This window comes from Parambassis ranga, chromosome 2 (assembly GCF_900634625.1).
Source record: "Parambassis ranga chromosome 2, fParRan2.1, whole genome shotgun sequence".
NCBI classification, from domain to species: domain Eukaryota; kingdom Metazoa; phylum Chordata; class Actinopteri; family Ambassidae; genus Parambassis; species Parambassis ranga.
In genome coordinates, this window is record NC_041023.1 from 23,637,810 (window position 1) to 23,651,558 (window position 13,749).

At 45.0% G+C, this 13,749-nt stretch overlaps 1 protein-coding gene across 13 annotated transcripts in view; it reads left to right on the forward strand.

Annotated features, from left to right (window-relative positions):
* Positions 1–13,749, forward strand: part of magi2a (membrane associated guanylate kinase, WW and PDZ domain containing 2a) — a 201,057-nt gene that overhangs the window by 170,470 nt on the left and 16,838 nt on the right. For 11 of the 13 annotated variants that reach the window (XM_028430646.1, XM_028430583.1, XM_028430602.1 and 8 more), the window contains 3 exons: positions 1,024–1,710; positions 9,713–9,744; positions 12,247–12,454. In XM_028430646.1, coding sequence (XP_028286447.1) covers positions 1,024–1,710; positions 9,713–9,744; positions 12,247–12,454 — 927 coding nt within the window. The remainder of the gene's footprint in view (positions 1–1,023; positions 1,711–9,712; positions 9,745–12,246; positions 12,455–13,749) is intronic. The other 2 variants (XM_028430611.1, XM_028430620.1) reach the window with 1 other exon arrangement.

Consider the following 13,749-nt stretch of genomic DNA (forward strand, 5'->3'; position numbering starts at 1 on the left):
AGATAAGACATTATCTGTGGTAATGTTTGTCTGTACAGGCTGTTTATAGCTTAGAGAAAAATCTGTGCAGTGATGTGTGCAGCTTTTCAATGTCACGTTTATTGTTTATTTACCATTTTCCATCCACTGTTATTAGAACTGTGGCTTTAATTCGTCACAAAAAAACTTTTTTCATACATGCACACAGAATGCCTAAGGCAGGGGTGCTCGCTCTCCCTGCCCTGCCCTGTTCTTCTGTGGAAAGCCTGAGGCAGAGACAGTGCACCTGTCCCTGACCAAGGCTCTTCTTGTTATGCACATTTAAAAAGCCTGCAGCAGGGGTATGTGCTTTCTTTGTCCGTTTAATAGAGACTCCTAAGGCAGGAAGAGCCTAGCCTTAGAAAGCCTAAGGTGGGAAGAAGCGTGCTCTCCTTTCCACATAAACACACCTCAGATGTACCCCTTCTTCTATCTTAGGCTTTCCTATACATATAAGGCAGGGGTGGCCGCTGCTAAATGTTAACAGTTGATTGAGTCACATAGTATATTGTATAGTAGATACTAGCTACACACACTCGCATTACTGCTAACAGGAGGGTTCACTCCTTTCAGAACTGCTAGCCAACAAAGCATGGCAGTGGACAATCTGTACACACAAACAAGACCACCAAACCAGTGATGTCACTGTCCCTTCAGTTCCTCTTTAATGTATGTATAGGGAAACCTAAGGCAGGGATATTAGCTGTCTGTGCCCTTTCATGTTGGTTCATGGACAGCCTAAGGTGGAGAGAGGACACCTCTCCTTGCTATAGGCCTTTCTTATGGGAAGCAGAGGGATGCCATTACAAATGTAAAGTGTGTTACCTTTACTAGTTGGCGATGATCTGATTAATTGTAATTTTATGTACCATTAAAGCATTATGAATGACAGTATAAGTCTGAGTGTGGGTACCTTAGCTGGAGGTTAATGGCTTCCTGTCTGTAGCCATTATTCCTGATGTTCCAGCCATTACCCTTCATCATTATGTGTCCTTCTCTGTTCAGGGGATGTCATCGTCTACATCAACGACGTGTGCGTCCTGGGCACCACCCACGCTGATGTGGTCAAGCTCTTCCAGTCGGTGCCCATTGGACAAAGCGTGACCCTGGTGTTGTGCCGTGGCTACCCTTTGCCCTACGACCCCGAGGATGCTGCCAACGCCAACAACAACACCACCACCACCACCACCATCATCTCTCCGCTGGGCATCATGGATCAGCGGCCCATCATGGTGAATGGCAGGACGGGCTACGACAACTACCTGGACTATCTTCGTACGGCACGCTTTGTCACAGACCCCGGTCAGGACCCGGTCAACGCACAGCAGCAGCTGCTCACTGCCCACCCTGGAGACACCCACTTAGATGGCTCGCTTCCTCCCACCACCGGCACCACACCTCCGGACAGCATTTCTATGGCGTCATCCGGCGCCACCCAGGGAGAGCTGCTTACCCTCACCATGGTGAAGGGCATGGACGGCTTTGGCTTCACGATCGCAGACAGCGCCACCGGCCAGCGCGTTAAACAGGTCCTGGAACCTCAGGGCTGCCCCGGGCTGTGCGAGGGTGACCTGATCGTGGAGATTAACAAGCAGCCTGTGCAGGGATTCGGTCACACACAGGTGGTGGAGCTGCTGAAGGAGTGCGCTGTCGGAGCCGAGACCTGCCTGGTGATTCAGAGAGGTGGAACAGGTAAGACCGGCAGCAGCTGCAGGTAGGGATGGTGAGGAAGAGCCTGGTTCTGCTTTGTTTTCAAGCAGTATTTCTGTCTGTCTGTCTGTCTGTTCATCTCATGTGGTGCACAGGAATGGCTGACCAGTGCACAGCTCCTCTCTGGTCCTCTTTCTGATTCCTGTTTACTCACTTTACTCACTGAGACAAACTTCAGAGCGGTCTGGTTGAAGCGTGTACTTTTAGCACTGCAGGAAACTGTATGTCAGTCTTATATGTACTGCCATGTCTACCCAGGTAAAAGCATGTCAAAGTAGCACTGTTTTTCCTTGAAATGCTGGTAAATGGCTTTGGAGTGCTTTCCACCCTGTGTTTTTCAGAATGTGAGGCCCTCTACAATCATAATTATGCACTGCACTCTGCACACAGGGCTGTTATTTACAGAATCAACAGGTAGCTGACTGTTTTCTGCTCTCTCAGTGCGTCTGCATCATGTGTTATGTGCAAAACCAAAAAACCCTCAGAGGGGGCTCCTCTGAATGTCCATACGAGTCAAATGAGTGAGCACGAGCCTGCCACGAACTGCCTTCCTGTTTGATTGTGGATGACTCAGCTGAAGCCGTTTGGAGATTTTAATTAAATGTTGAGGCGGCGTCGGCCGAGCAGAGCGGGTCTGTTCCTGTGTTGACTCCTCTGTTTACCTGTGTCAGATTTACCTCTGCATCCTCTCGGCGCTGAACTTTACCGCCCGATCTGGTCGCAGCGCTCTAAGCCAGCTGGTTTGGAACATCCGATACTGCTGTTGCTTTTGTGTGCAACCAATTTGTAGTTCAGTGTTTGGCCCCTTTGTGTCGTGTAATGTCGCATACCAATCATAATGCCAGCGCTCGGGTGCCACAGACGCCACTGAGAATCACTCACAAAGGTCAGCGGCATACTCTGAATAGATTTATTGCCATTTATTTCTTTATTAGGCCACCCGTGTCTCTGTTAGCGAACAGAGGAGCTAGCAGATGACAGGAAGGGGGAGCAGAGGAATCTGGAAAAAAGCAGCAAAGTGGCCCCGCCATCTGTCCGGGCTTTTCACCCGCTGCACAGCTTAGAAGGCATCTATATAGCGCAGCCTGTTGGCCTTGTTTACATGCTATATTTTATCTCATTAGTCCAAATCTAGATGTCACATCTGCTGCCCCCCCCCATCAGCTGTGTGAGTGCTACAGGTGGAGAGAAATGTCAATCCTACCGGCTCCTATGGTGTCACAACTGCATCCAAATGAGTAAAAGTGAACAACGTTCAGTCCCCTGAGAGGACTGACATGATCTAATGAAGAAAACACTGTCAGACTTTGAGCAAGAATCTCCTGGGAAAGAACATTTTGCAAGTAAATTCTATGTATTTTCTCTTTGTAAACAAGGAGATATATACAGCTATTGACTGTTACCTTTCACACACACACAATAGGAATGGGGGTGTTTTTTTACTGTGAACAAACAATTAGAATTACAGTAGTGGTTCCAGCTTCAAAAAGCCTTTGTGGGACCCTGGTAATGGCTTGAACTGAAGAGGTCAGATCATGTTGCACCTTCTCTTTTTTTATACTGATCCAAAGTGAGTTTGTTCAGATGAAAACGAGCACAACAAGCAAACATCTATTCACAGAATTTAGGATGCTGGAGTTGTGTGAACAGAGCGGTAGCCGCTAAAAGCCCTGGACAAAGGCAGAAAGTGTCTGCAGTTCTGGAGTAAGAACAGAGTTTATATAAAGGCAGCTGCAGGAGGTAGATGTTCTGGAGAATGGGGCGACACTTCAGTGAAGAACCCTGCAGCTGACCTGAGGCTGTCAGTGGTGCAAAAAGCAGGAAGTGGCACAAAGCTCTCACCTGTACACGACAACACACTGGGGTCTGTGAAAGTGTGATGTATATGTCGTATCATGTTATATGGCTGATGGCAGGGTGGAGGATGTAAGCCAGTCTCCTGCCGTCATTTCTCATTTTAAACAGACATTTGCAGTTGCTGAAACCTTGACAATACCTACGTCTGTCCGATTGGATGGCAGAGAGCCACCTTTGTCCAATTTTGCACAAGCAGATCTCTTAACAAACAGGTCTGTAGGAATTGATGTGTTTTTGGAGCCTCTAGCGGTCATTTGTGGTACTGTAGTTTTCCGGCTGCTTGTTACTGCATGTGTTTTTCATTGTTCTTGGTGAATTGATATAATAAGTGAATTTTTTTCTTACCTGACTTCCACAAATAAGTCAAGCACCAAACATTTAGCCGAGCTATTACCCATCACCATAAAGCTGTCACCGTGCTGCTGGAATGATGTTGTAGCTCTTAACACAGCACCATTTGGCCCGCTCCTCCTTTGAGCCGCTGGACTCCGGCCACTAAAAGCTAATTGAACTGGCTGTTTCTGCTGCTAAGGGCCTGTGTTACTCAGCAGATAGAGGCAGCTGATATGTGTGACGCTTTAGTCTCTGCTACATTCTCCAAATATTTCCCAGTTCAGGAACAAACTCATAGCTCATGTTATGCTGACAGGTGAAGCTCATCTCCCTCAAAATACAAAAACAGTTGTTTTCCATTTGCGTCCTCACATTTTCACACCTCCTTGCCTATAGCAATGGTGACCGTACACAAAGATGGCGGCAGACATTTTTTTTTTATTTAAATGTAACAGAACATCTGTACCCATGTTTTTTAACTCCCACATAGTTCATAAAACTCCTACAACCGAGCATCATCATTATGGCTGTTTTATGGACCCGTTACCATGACAACACACTCGCTAATGTCCTGCTTTACAAATTACTGGCAAGGTTTAGAGCTTCATCAATAATTATGGCTGCATCTCATCCTGTTTGAGCTTCAGTTCTTCAAGCTGTACAAAGAAAGTGACTCAACATGGAGTGGAGAAAGAACCAACATCAGCATGCGACGTGTTTTTACAGGGAGGCTCGCCGTGCTTGGCTTTGTGTTGTCATGGACACAGCAGAGAGCTGAAGAGTGCAGCAGCAAAATTTCAACATCAGTAAATTATTGGCCCAATCACTGTGAGACATAATTATAATCACCACGAAGGGACGGTCATAAAGAAAAGTGCCACCTTACAGCACAGACACTTCTTCTCCTCGGTATAGCAGAAGAACACCTTTGACAGGCCGTCTACAGACTCTGTTTTTTCTCCTCAGGGGCTCTTGTTGTTTTCGTGTTTGCATTATGTATCTGCATCGTTGCCCGTGTCTTTTTTTTTGACACTGTTGCTCGCAGCAGAAAACCAGATGATTTTGTGTTTCAGTGTCTGGAACCAGAGGAGTGCTTCCTCAGGAAGCGCCTGGATTCTCATAAAAATCATGAGACCAACACACACACACAACAGTGTGTCTGACCAGGCTTTCAACTGTCCAGGAACACTGGCTCAGACCAGGCAAGAGCGATCAACAGTTACAGGCATGAGAGGGAGCAGCAGGAACTTTTTTCATTACGTCAAACCACCTGTTTCCTCTCATCTAGCTAAGCTAAGCTAAGCTAACAGACTGCTAGCGGTAGCTTGATTTTCTCATCTAGTTTTGGTCTAGAATTCCCAATATGAGTGGCAGTGTTAAGTACATGTGTTTTTATATGATATGGCTTTTTGGGGCTTTTTTGTCATTTATTGAGCAGCTCAGGATGTTCAACAATCAGAGCAGACAGGACCTCACAAACTTCTTGTTTTTTAAAAGAAAGACAGGTAGCACGGCAAAAGTCTATAGTCTCAGTTTCATTTTCCAAGGCTGAACACTTCACTGAAATTCACAGAAATTAAGCCCTTTATGGGCTAACCTTCTAGTCAATTAGGCCTCAACACCTTGAAAATGCCCAGGCTCATCATAAAGTTATCATATTTAGTCACCCCTTAAATTTGAGTCCCACTCTTGTGTGCGTGTGTGTGTGGCAGCCTTATTAGCAGCTATCTAGACCATTAGCAGTCTGTGGCCTCGTTGCGACAGCAGCAGAGATGCAGGGTTGTAATTAGCTGTGGACATTCACACACACACACACACACAGATGCACACGTTGTGCTTGCATGCCTACACAACCACTAGTCACACACTCCACATCTTGTTCACACACATCCACGCATAACACCTACATGAACTCCACCTTTCTAGTACTATCATGAGTAATTTATACCTTCTATATTACTGCCTGCTCTGACCTTTCACCTTATGTGACCAGAGGCTGCTTTGGAACTCAGGTGAAGAAGAAAAGGAGGGTTTGATTCACTGAGCTCCCCTTCAGCCTCACAGGGAATCAGTGTGTAACGAGACAGTGATTCATTGGCTGTGAGACGGAATCGTTGGAAACAAAAGAGAGAAAGTGAAGGGGAGGAGAGAGAGAGGGAGCATGAGAGTGATGAGGTCGGCTCTCTGCCAGTAGACCACAGACTGTCGGCCATGTTCACACTTACATTGTTCCAGAACTGAGGAGGTGCCTGCCAGGGATCGATACCCGGTCCTATCAACCCTGGGAAGGCGGCCATGTTGAGGGCAAGATGCTGAGATAGAAAGCTGATGGTATTTAGCTTCACTGCCACCTCCTCCCTGTGTGTGTGTGGGAGGGAGGAATAGTAACCTCGGTTGCCTCTTGAACAAATCAAACGCTCCTCTTTGGGTTGTTAATGGAATGGAGTGATTAGCGAGCAGAGTGTAGTTAAATATATTGTGCTGTTTCTGCTTTAATATCACGCATACTTAACCGTGTACCATACAAAAAATTGGTTGTGCACACAGCTTCAATGAGGCTGATTTTTTTGGGAACATCTGGTGAAGATGTAGCGGCCATTTGAAAAGAAGTGGATAGAATCAGTTTTCTGCTTCCACCTCCTATGTGACGTGTACAGAAAGCTGGTGTTGACCTCAACTTTGTATCTGCACATTTTTTCATCCTCCTGTATGTATCATGTAGATGTTCAGGTGATTTATTCAGATTTTCAGACTAAATCATAGATATCATTGACTTTCAGCAGGTGTAAAATGGGAGAAAACACTTTAGAGCTGATCTGAGTTGTCTGTTTTTGCTCATGTTGGAACAGTTTTGTGTGTTTGTGCCACTTTGTGCTGCTCCAGGTCTGCACTCAACCCCTCCTCCATCCATCCATTCATTCATCCATCACCTAACAGTCTATCAGGTACAGTAGGAGCAGATACATCCAGATACAAACATCTCTAGCAGCATCCTCCAGCTCCTCCTGGGGGATCTTCAGCTGCTCCAGCCCAGCTGGATGATGTAGTTCTTCCAGTGTACCGAGGTACACCCTTTACAATTGTCATGACTAAGGCTGTAAACACATGATTATTTCTGCTATAGAGTTGGACATTTTAACATGGAGGTCTATGGGGGATTGACTCACTTTTAGTACCACCTTCAAGTGGCCATTTGAGGAATTACAATGAATGGACTCCAGCCTTTCTGAATCGAAGAAGGGTCAAGGTAGAGCTGCTGTTCCCAAGAAGACCCAGTGGTGATGGGTCAGGTCTCTGTGTCCTCCGTTGCCATGGTAACCCCAATGGATTTAGCATTAAATTGTTACGTTGTAATGGAGGCAAAAAAACCTTATAACATGGAGTTCAATGGGAGATTGACGCACGTTTACCTCCAGTGGCCATTTGAAGAACTACAGTTGTCATACTGTACATACATTGAAAGCACTAAAAAAATTCTGTCTTACCATTGACTTACATTTTGCCTCCTTGTGTAACTTTTAGTTTGTTTTGAGGCTTAGTGTTCGACATGAGAACCCCATTCTGACACCAGTGGCTTTTAGCATCCCTGATATGCTGTAATTTTCTGCTCTTTGTGAAGGCTCTCTCAGACATTTCCAGCATCTCTTAGACATTTCCAGTGCTGGCATGTAAAGTGTCTTGCGTGCATCCTAAAAGCCTGAAACACTCACTGTAGGTCAGGACATGGTTTAGTTAAAGTCGAACACCGCAGGGTTCACGGAGCTCCCCACAGCCGAGCTGACAGACCCGATTAGCGGTTGAGCTAAAAGCTTTCAGCAGCACAGACAGCTTCTTTTCTTTGGTTTTGCCGCTCACCTTTCTCCACCTGTAGCCATGGGACGCTGTGGCACCCACGCCTGTGACCTCACTCTGTGCAGCTTGGCTCAGGTTCTCTGCCTCTTTATGCTCTCAGCGTCCTTCACACATTTAAACAAAGGCTTTTCATTGATTGACCTTCATGGAAAAGAAAAGCACAATCTTCTCAGTTATTGTACCTTTCAATATTTCTTCATTTAAAATTCCCTCAGACACGCTGTTGTACCTGTTTTGTTCACCGTGAAGCTGCTGTATATTTCTCTGTGCATCTCTTGTTTATTTCCATGTTGTCACCATTCCACTGGCGGCTGAATGTTTTTACAGTGTGATTGGAGTCCCGCCAGGCCGAGACGGGGATGGTTGGCGCATAATTTGAGCAGTCACCCCATAATTTGATCCCTCCATTTGCATATGCTCACAGCCTCCCAGAGGGGAGACCGTGGCAGCACTTGAAAGACAAGAAGGAGAGAAATTGAATCAGGAAGATGGAGCGTGCACCTTTCTTTGTACATGCTCCTCTGAATCTGACTTAAGAAATAGTGCTTTGTTACTGCGTGTGTGTGAAAGCACAGCTGCTGCTGCTGGTGGTGTTGTGCTTTTTATTGGCTGTTTTCTTCTGAGGCAGATTTGTGCTTGTAAACAGCAGAAATGTGTGGAAGACTACATTAAAGGTCAAAGCAAGACAAGTCAGAGGAGGGGGTATGCTCTTCTTCCTCACTGCATTGTATTACAAAGTGAAACCACTTTATAGTGAAGGGGCCCTGACAGATCACAAAGAATCAGACTAATCATTGCAGATGTTTGAAGGTAGATGGACGGCTATTCTTATATCACCATGTTGGTGAAGACCAAGTCTGAAGTCAAGTCCAGCTGAAAGACAGATTGAAGAACTCCACTGGTCCTTTGTTCAGAGTATCGTGTTGTTATTGTTACTGATAAAGCACCCACAATCCTCTGTGTGTGTTCTGACTTCTCGGTCCTCCCTGAAGGATCTGATTGAAAAGCATACTCGGCTTTGAGAGGCAGCAGCTGGATTTTTTTTCTGTTAAAGGTGGAATAATTCCAACAAAGACTGATGATGTTTGAACTCAATATCCAAACAAATGCACCCCTCCCTTTAACTGACATCGCTGCTAAACTAATCTGTATTTAACATGGACTTTCTGTAAGTCTTAACTCTTACAACTCCACAGCCCCCTTTTTGGGGGGCTTTTGCATGCACCCAACAATAAAAGCCATAAAACATTGTACTAACCATGTAAAATATAATTGCATATACATATAAGTCATATTTACACACATCAAACATAACTCCAGCACCATGCAAATCAATGGAGAAAGGCTCCAGCCATCAACATTTCAGCAGTTTTTTGGACTCCTCTTCACTCCTGATTAATCCACATGTGGGCAAGGAGGTGAGAAGGACACAGCCCCTACCTGGCCACGGGAGGAACTGCAGTTTTTGGTGCTTCCAGATTTCGTGCCTTGAAGTCACTGGCACAATATTCTGTTAGATTATGAGGAGATTTATTTTTGTGTTTATGAGTTCAGACTTGTAATGTCTTTTAGCTTGTTTTGGTTTGTGGGCTACAACTTTTCCAGCAGTGTTTCTGGCAGACTTCAGTCTTTGTACTTTGCTCAGAGTCAATTTAGCAGCTAAACATTGAGGTATTTCCCTCAGGAGTACTAAAGAGGTGACAATATCTCGGTGTTCTGCCTCTGCTGTGCTCTCATAATGGTGTAGGTTTAAAGGCATTACAAACATTTATTTCCTATCTTCTGCTTTGTGCTTCTCTTCGTCCTTTCCACCATTGTCATGTCTCATTGTTACTTTTGTTGTTTTATATGTTATTCACATGTTTCCTTTTATAAATAAACCTCACATTTCATCATCAGTTTTTCCATTTTTAAATGATTTTTTGTTCTCTCATCATTACAGGTCACTATTCACCCTGGAAGACCCCTAAGCAGGTAACAAGTCTCAAAAATATACAGTAGATTTCCCCATTTTCTGCTTTTTAATCACCAGTAGAGACGACTTTTCTTCCTCTCCTGCTTCGTACTAACTCCGCTGATATTCACTGTACTGTATAGACTGAATTCAGCCCACCCTTATTGTTAAGAGATGCCAAAATAGCCCTCTCATAACGTCACCACACTTTGATCCTGCACGTCAGACTTGATTCATGGCCTGACTCAGTGCCATCAGGGTAATTCATGTATTATGCTATTACGCTGCGGCCATAGTGCTGCTATCCATCTGTGATCAGACTGCTTTGGCAGATACATTTCGCCCCTCTTTTATCTTCATTTCATAACATCTGCCTCTTTCTGTTAGATTTCTTTAAAAGCTCCATTTGCTCCATTCATCAGTTATGTGGAGTTCTTCATTCTCTGCAAACTTGGCTTCAGCTCACCCCTCTGCTGTCCTGAGGCCACTCCAACAACTCCATCCACCAAACATCCTCTTAGATGAGATTCGCTTTGTCTCTGTGTGTATCCATCACACTCTCACAAGCCTGCAGACGAGTGTGTTTTCCGCCCATCTTTCTTTGTTTGTCTTTGTGCGACTGTGTGTGTAATCCATTTCATGCCTGGACGTCCACCTGGCGCTGCTCTGACCGGCCCCTGACCCCACCGCGTGTTGTCCCCATTTCCAGAGGTCAGCTGAGGAGACCCGCTTTCACATTGTCTCCCTGATAGCACCGCTCTCCTCCTTCTCTCTACGAGATCTAAACTTTGAACACAACAAAGGGGCAGCGTTGGTTTTGTGCTCCGCCCCCTGCCACACACTCTGAGGTCAGACTCAGTTTTATTGGCTTACATTTGTTACAGGAAGAGAGTTAAATATGGAGGAATTGGACTAATAAAGTAGAACAGGGAGCCCCTTCCATTGTCACATGGACCTGCAGTCCAGCGGTCTCAGCCTGCAGCTCCAAAGAGCTCCAGAGAGTGACCAACGAGATCATCACCGGCACGTGCCTCCTTCGGAGGTCTTAATCAAAGACAAAAAGAGACAGAGTCAAAGAAAGAGCAGGATGCAGCAGACTGCAAGCCTTAACAAGGTCCCCAGTCTCAGCAGCCTGGCCCCATGCAGACATGCCTCACATCACTAGCAGACGCCACTGAAACCACAAAGAGTGACTTTTCATTCCTGCTCAGAGCTCTCATAAAACCGATATTTATTCTCAGTACATCTTGAACCACATGCCCTGTGTTTCTCCACATTAAAGTGCGGCATATGCAGCCAGTCTCACTGTCTCAGTTTCAGAAATCCTGTTGTTCCCTGCAGGATCTGTCTCTCTCGCACTTTCTGACACGTCAACATGTCATCTTGGCTATCTGCTTAGTGTCATGCCATGACTCAAGCGGCCCGGCTTATCTGACACATCAAGGCCGACACTCTGACTGACTGGTGTTGTCAAAACTGACGCCATCAGCCCAAACAGTCAACGGCACATTTCCAAATCTGGTTTTGGATGACAGTCACCCTTACATATAGAGTTAGCCTATGCTCTGACCATATTTTCATAGTTAATGCAGTCAGCCTTTCTGTATCTTATTTATCTTATTTCCCCTCTTCATGTTTTGTGATCAGTGGCAAAAAACTACTAACCTGACTAACTGTTTGACTTCTTGTTTGAACTGACAGTTTGCTAAGCCCCACCCCCAAAATCAGCCATTTGTGGCTGGCTGCTGTGTATCCCATAAACCCCGCCTCCCCCCAGGCTAGAAGATGGTACATGAACTACAAACTAAAAGTAGTCCTCAAATAAATTCAAATTTAATTAGTTATTGTTGACTAAAAGAGGAGGAAGCAACATCATAGTAGGAGGAGCCAAGCTGCTGACGTAGGTGAAGCAGCTTCACCTCTACTGTGCAGATTCTGTTTCCAAGATGGCGTCTTTTTTTCCTAACAAAGAACAGAATTATGTTGTTATATAGTCAATGCCAAAGGCAAAAATACTAAACATGGTTGAAAAATATGCTAATTTAGCATCACTATTTTATCTTATCACAAGAGGCACAGGTTTAGCTTCGCCAGCTAGTTGTAGCTAGGATCTCTTGTTGGACACTTCATAATCTTGGCAGCAAAACATTTTAGTAAACAGTATGTTTGCTAAGGTCATAAGTAGTTGGATGTTTTTTGCTGGCTTGCTAGTTGTTCTGCAGCTAAACTATAGATAAATATAGGCTAATGTTGCACACTGAGACAGGGCAGAAGGAAGATTAGGACATAAAAATAGATTTAACATATATTTTCCAGGTTTGTGATTATGCTGTGCTACAATACAAAGTCTAACTAGATCTATAATGAACAATTTTATTGATCGTCACACTGATTGTGGTGGGAATTAGCAAACAGTCATTCAAACAAACTGCGTTTTGGTGTTACTGTACTAAAGTTGAACGTCAGGAGTGGAAAACCTGGACCTGAAACACTGACCCCCCTCATGCCGCTGTGCTTTGCAGGTTCTGGAGCAGTGGGAGTCCCAGCAGGGCCAGAGCAGCCCAGCTCAGACCAGCCTGTCAGCTCCCGTTATCCCTCACGGCGCCCCCTACCCAACACACCATCTTCACAGGGCCTCGGTCCCAGACTCAGCCTCCGAGGCCTTGGCCCTGGCTAAACCAGATCCCTTTGACCTTTATGAGAAGTCCAGGGCTATCTATGAGAGTAGGCGTAAGTACCAGAGCCGGTGAAAACACACCGGAAAGGTGGTGAAAGCTTCATCACTCAGCAAGCATGAAAAGAGCTTGCTGAAACGATCTGACCTCTTTCTATCAAACTGAGCTGAAGTCTCCGCATGAATGCCTCAGCTTTGAACAGCCATTAGAAGCTTTGCAGACACCATATTCCCCCATTAGTGTTTGCAGCTACTAATTACTCATATTATCTCAATTGATCTTCCCTCCACACAAGTCAAAACACACAGACTCTTTCCATCCTCACACACTGTGAGCTCACACTGTAGAGTGAAATATATCCACCAACACTCCACACAGCAGCTCATCCTTCTTATCTTTAACTTGTTGAAAAAAATCTCATTTTCCTGTTATGATATCATCAGGGTGTATCATCACACTAAGGCCCCATGTGATGTTCTACAATAGAAACTGTGTTTTTTTTATTTTGTATTATTGTATGTGTCATCCAGAAACCCATGTCACCACACAGCGCTCTCCTTTAGTGCCTGAAACGATATAATAATGTGTCATTTCCCAATTTTATGGTCTAAATGTACTCATGTTTCTTAACATTGACTAAATTTGCATCAGTCTTTTTTTATTGGCCCAAAATAGTGCAGCTAAGTAGCATGTGTCAAATTTGGATCCCTCACAGCTTCCAAAAACCAAATTATAATAAATGTCTAGACTAAATACCTCAGTGTGGATGATAAATATGGAGAAATACATGAACATCCTGTAATTGTCATGTTTATTTTTACGTCAGATTCACTCTGAGGAGTGATTGTGGACGTGGTTTTGTAAAGATGGAGGGACAGTGAAGACGTGAGTCCGCCAGAGATCAAACAATGAGTCTCCAAATTAGTACAGTCTGCGGACGATGTTCTCTGTTTTCTGCCTGTGGACAACCTGGAAAAGGGTCTCACAGTCACAGGGCCCAACCACACTGATCTCTCACAGGAGATTCTGACCACGAGTCCACTGCTGTCCAACATCAGTTCGATTTACACCCTCAGACAGCTACCTCTTCTTCAAGATAAAGAAGGCTGTTGTCCATGTCCTCCATGTTCTCCTGGTGTCCAAATATTATTGAGGTCTTGGTGGGCTGCTTTTACCACTAGACCCATTTAAGGCAGGACCATGGAGGCTGTGCATGGAGTGGGTTGGAGGCGATCTTTGTTAGCCTGATTGCTGTTTTGTCTCGTGTACGGCACGTGATGTGTCAGAAAGTGTCTCTCTTTGTCTGGATAATGGTGCGTTCACTGTCTCTCGTGTTGGTTTGCTGCTCTC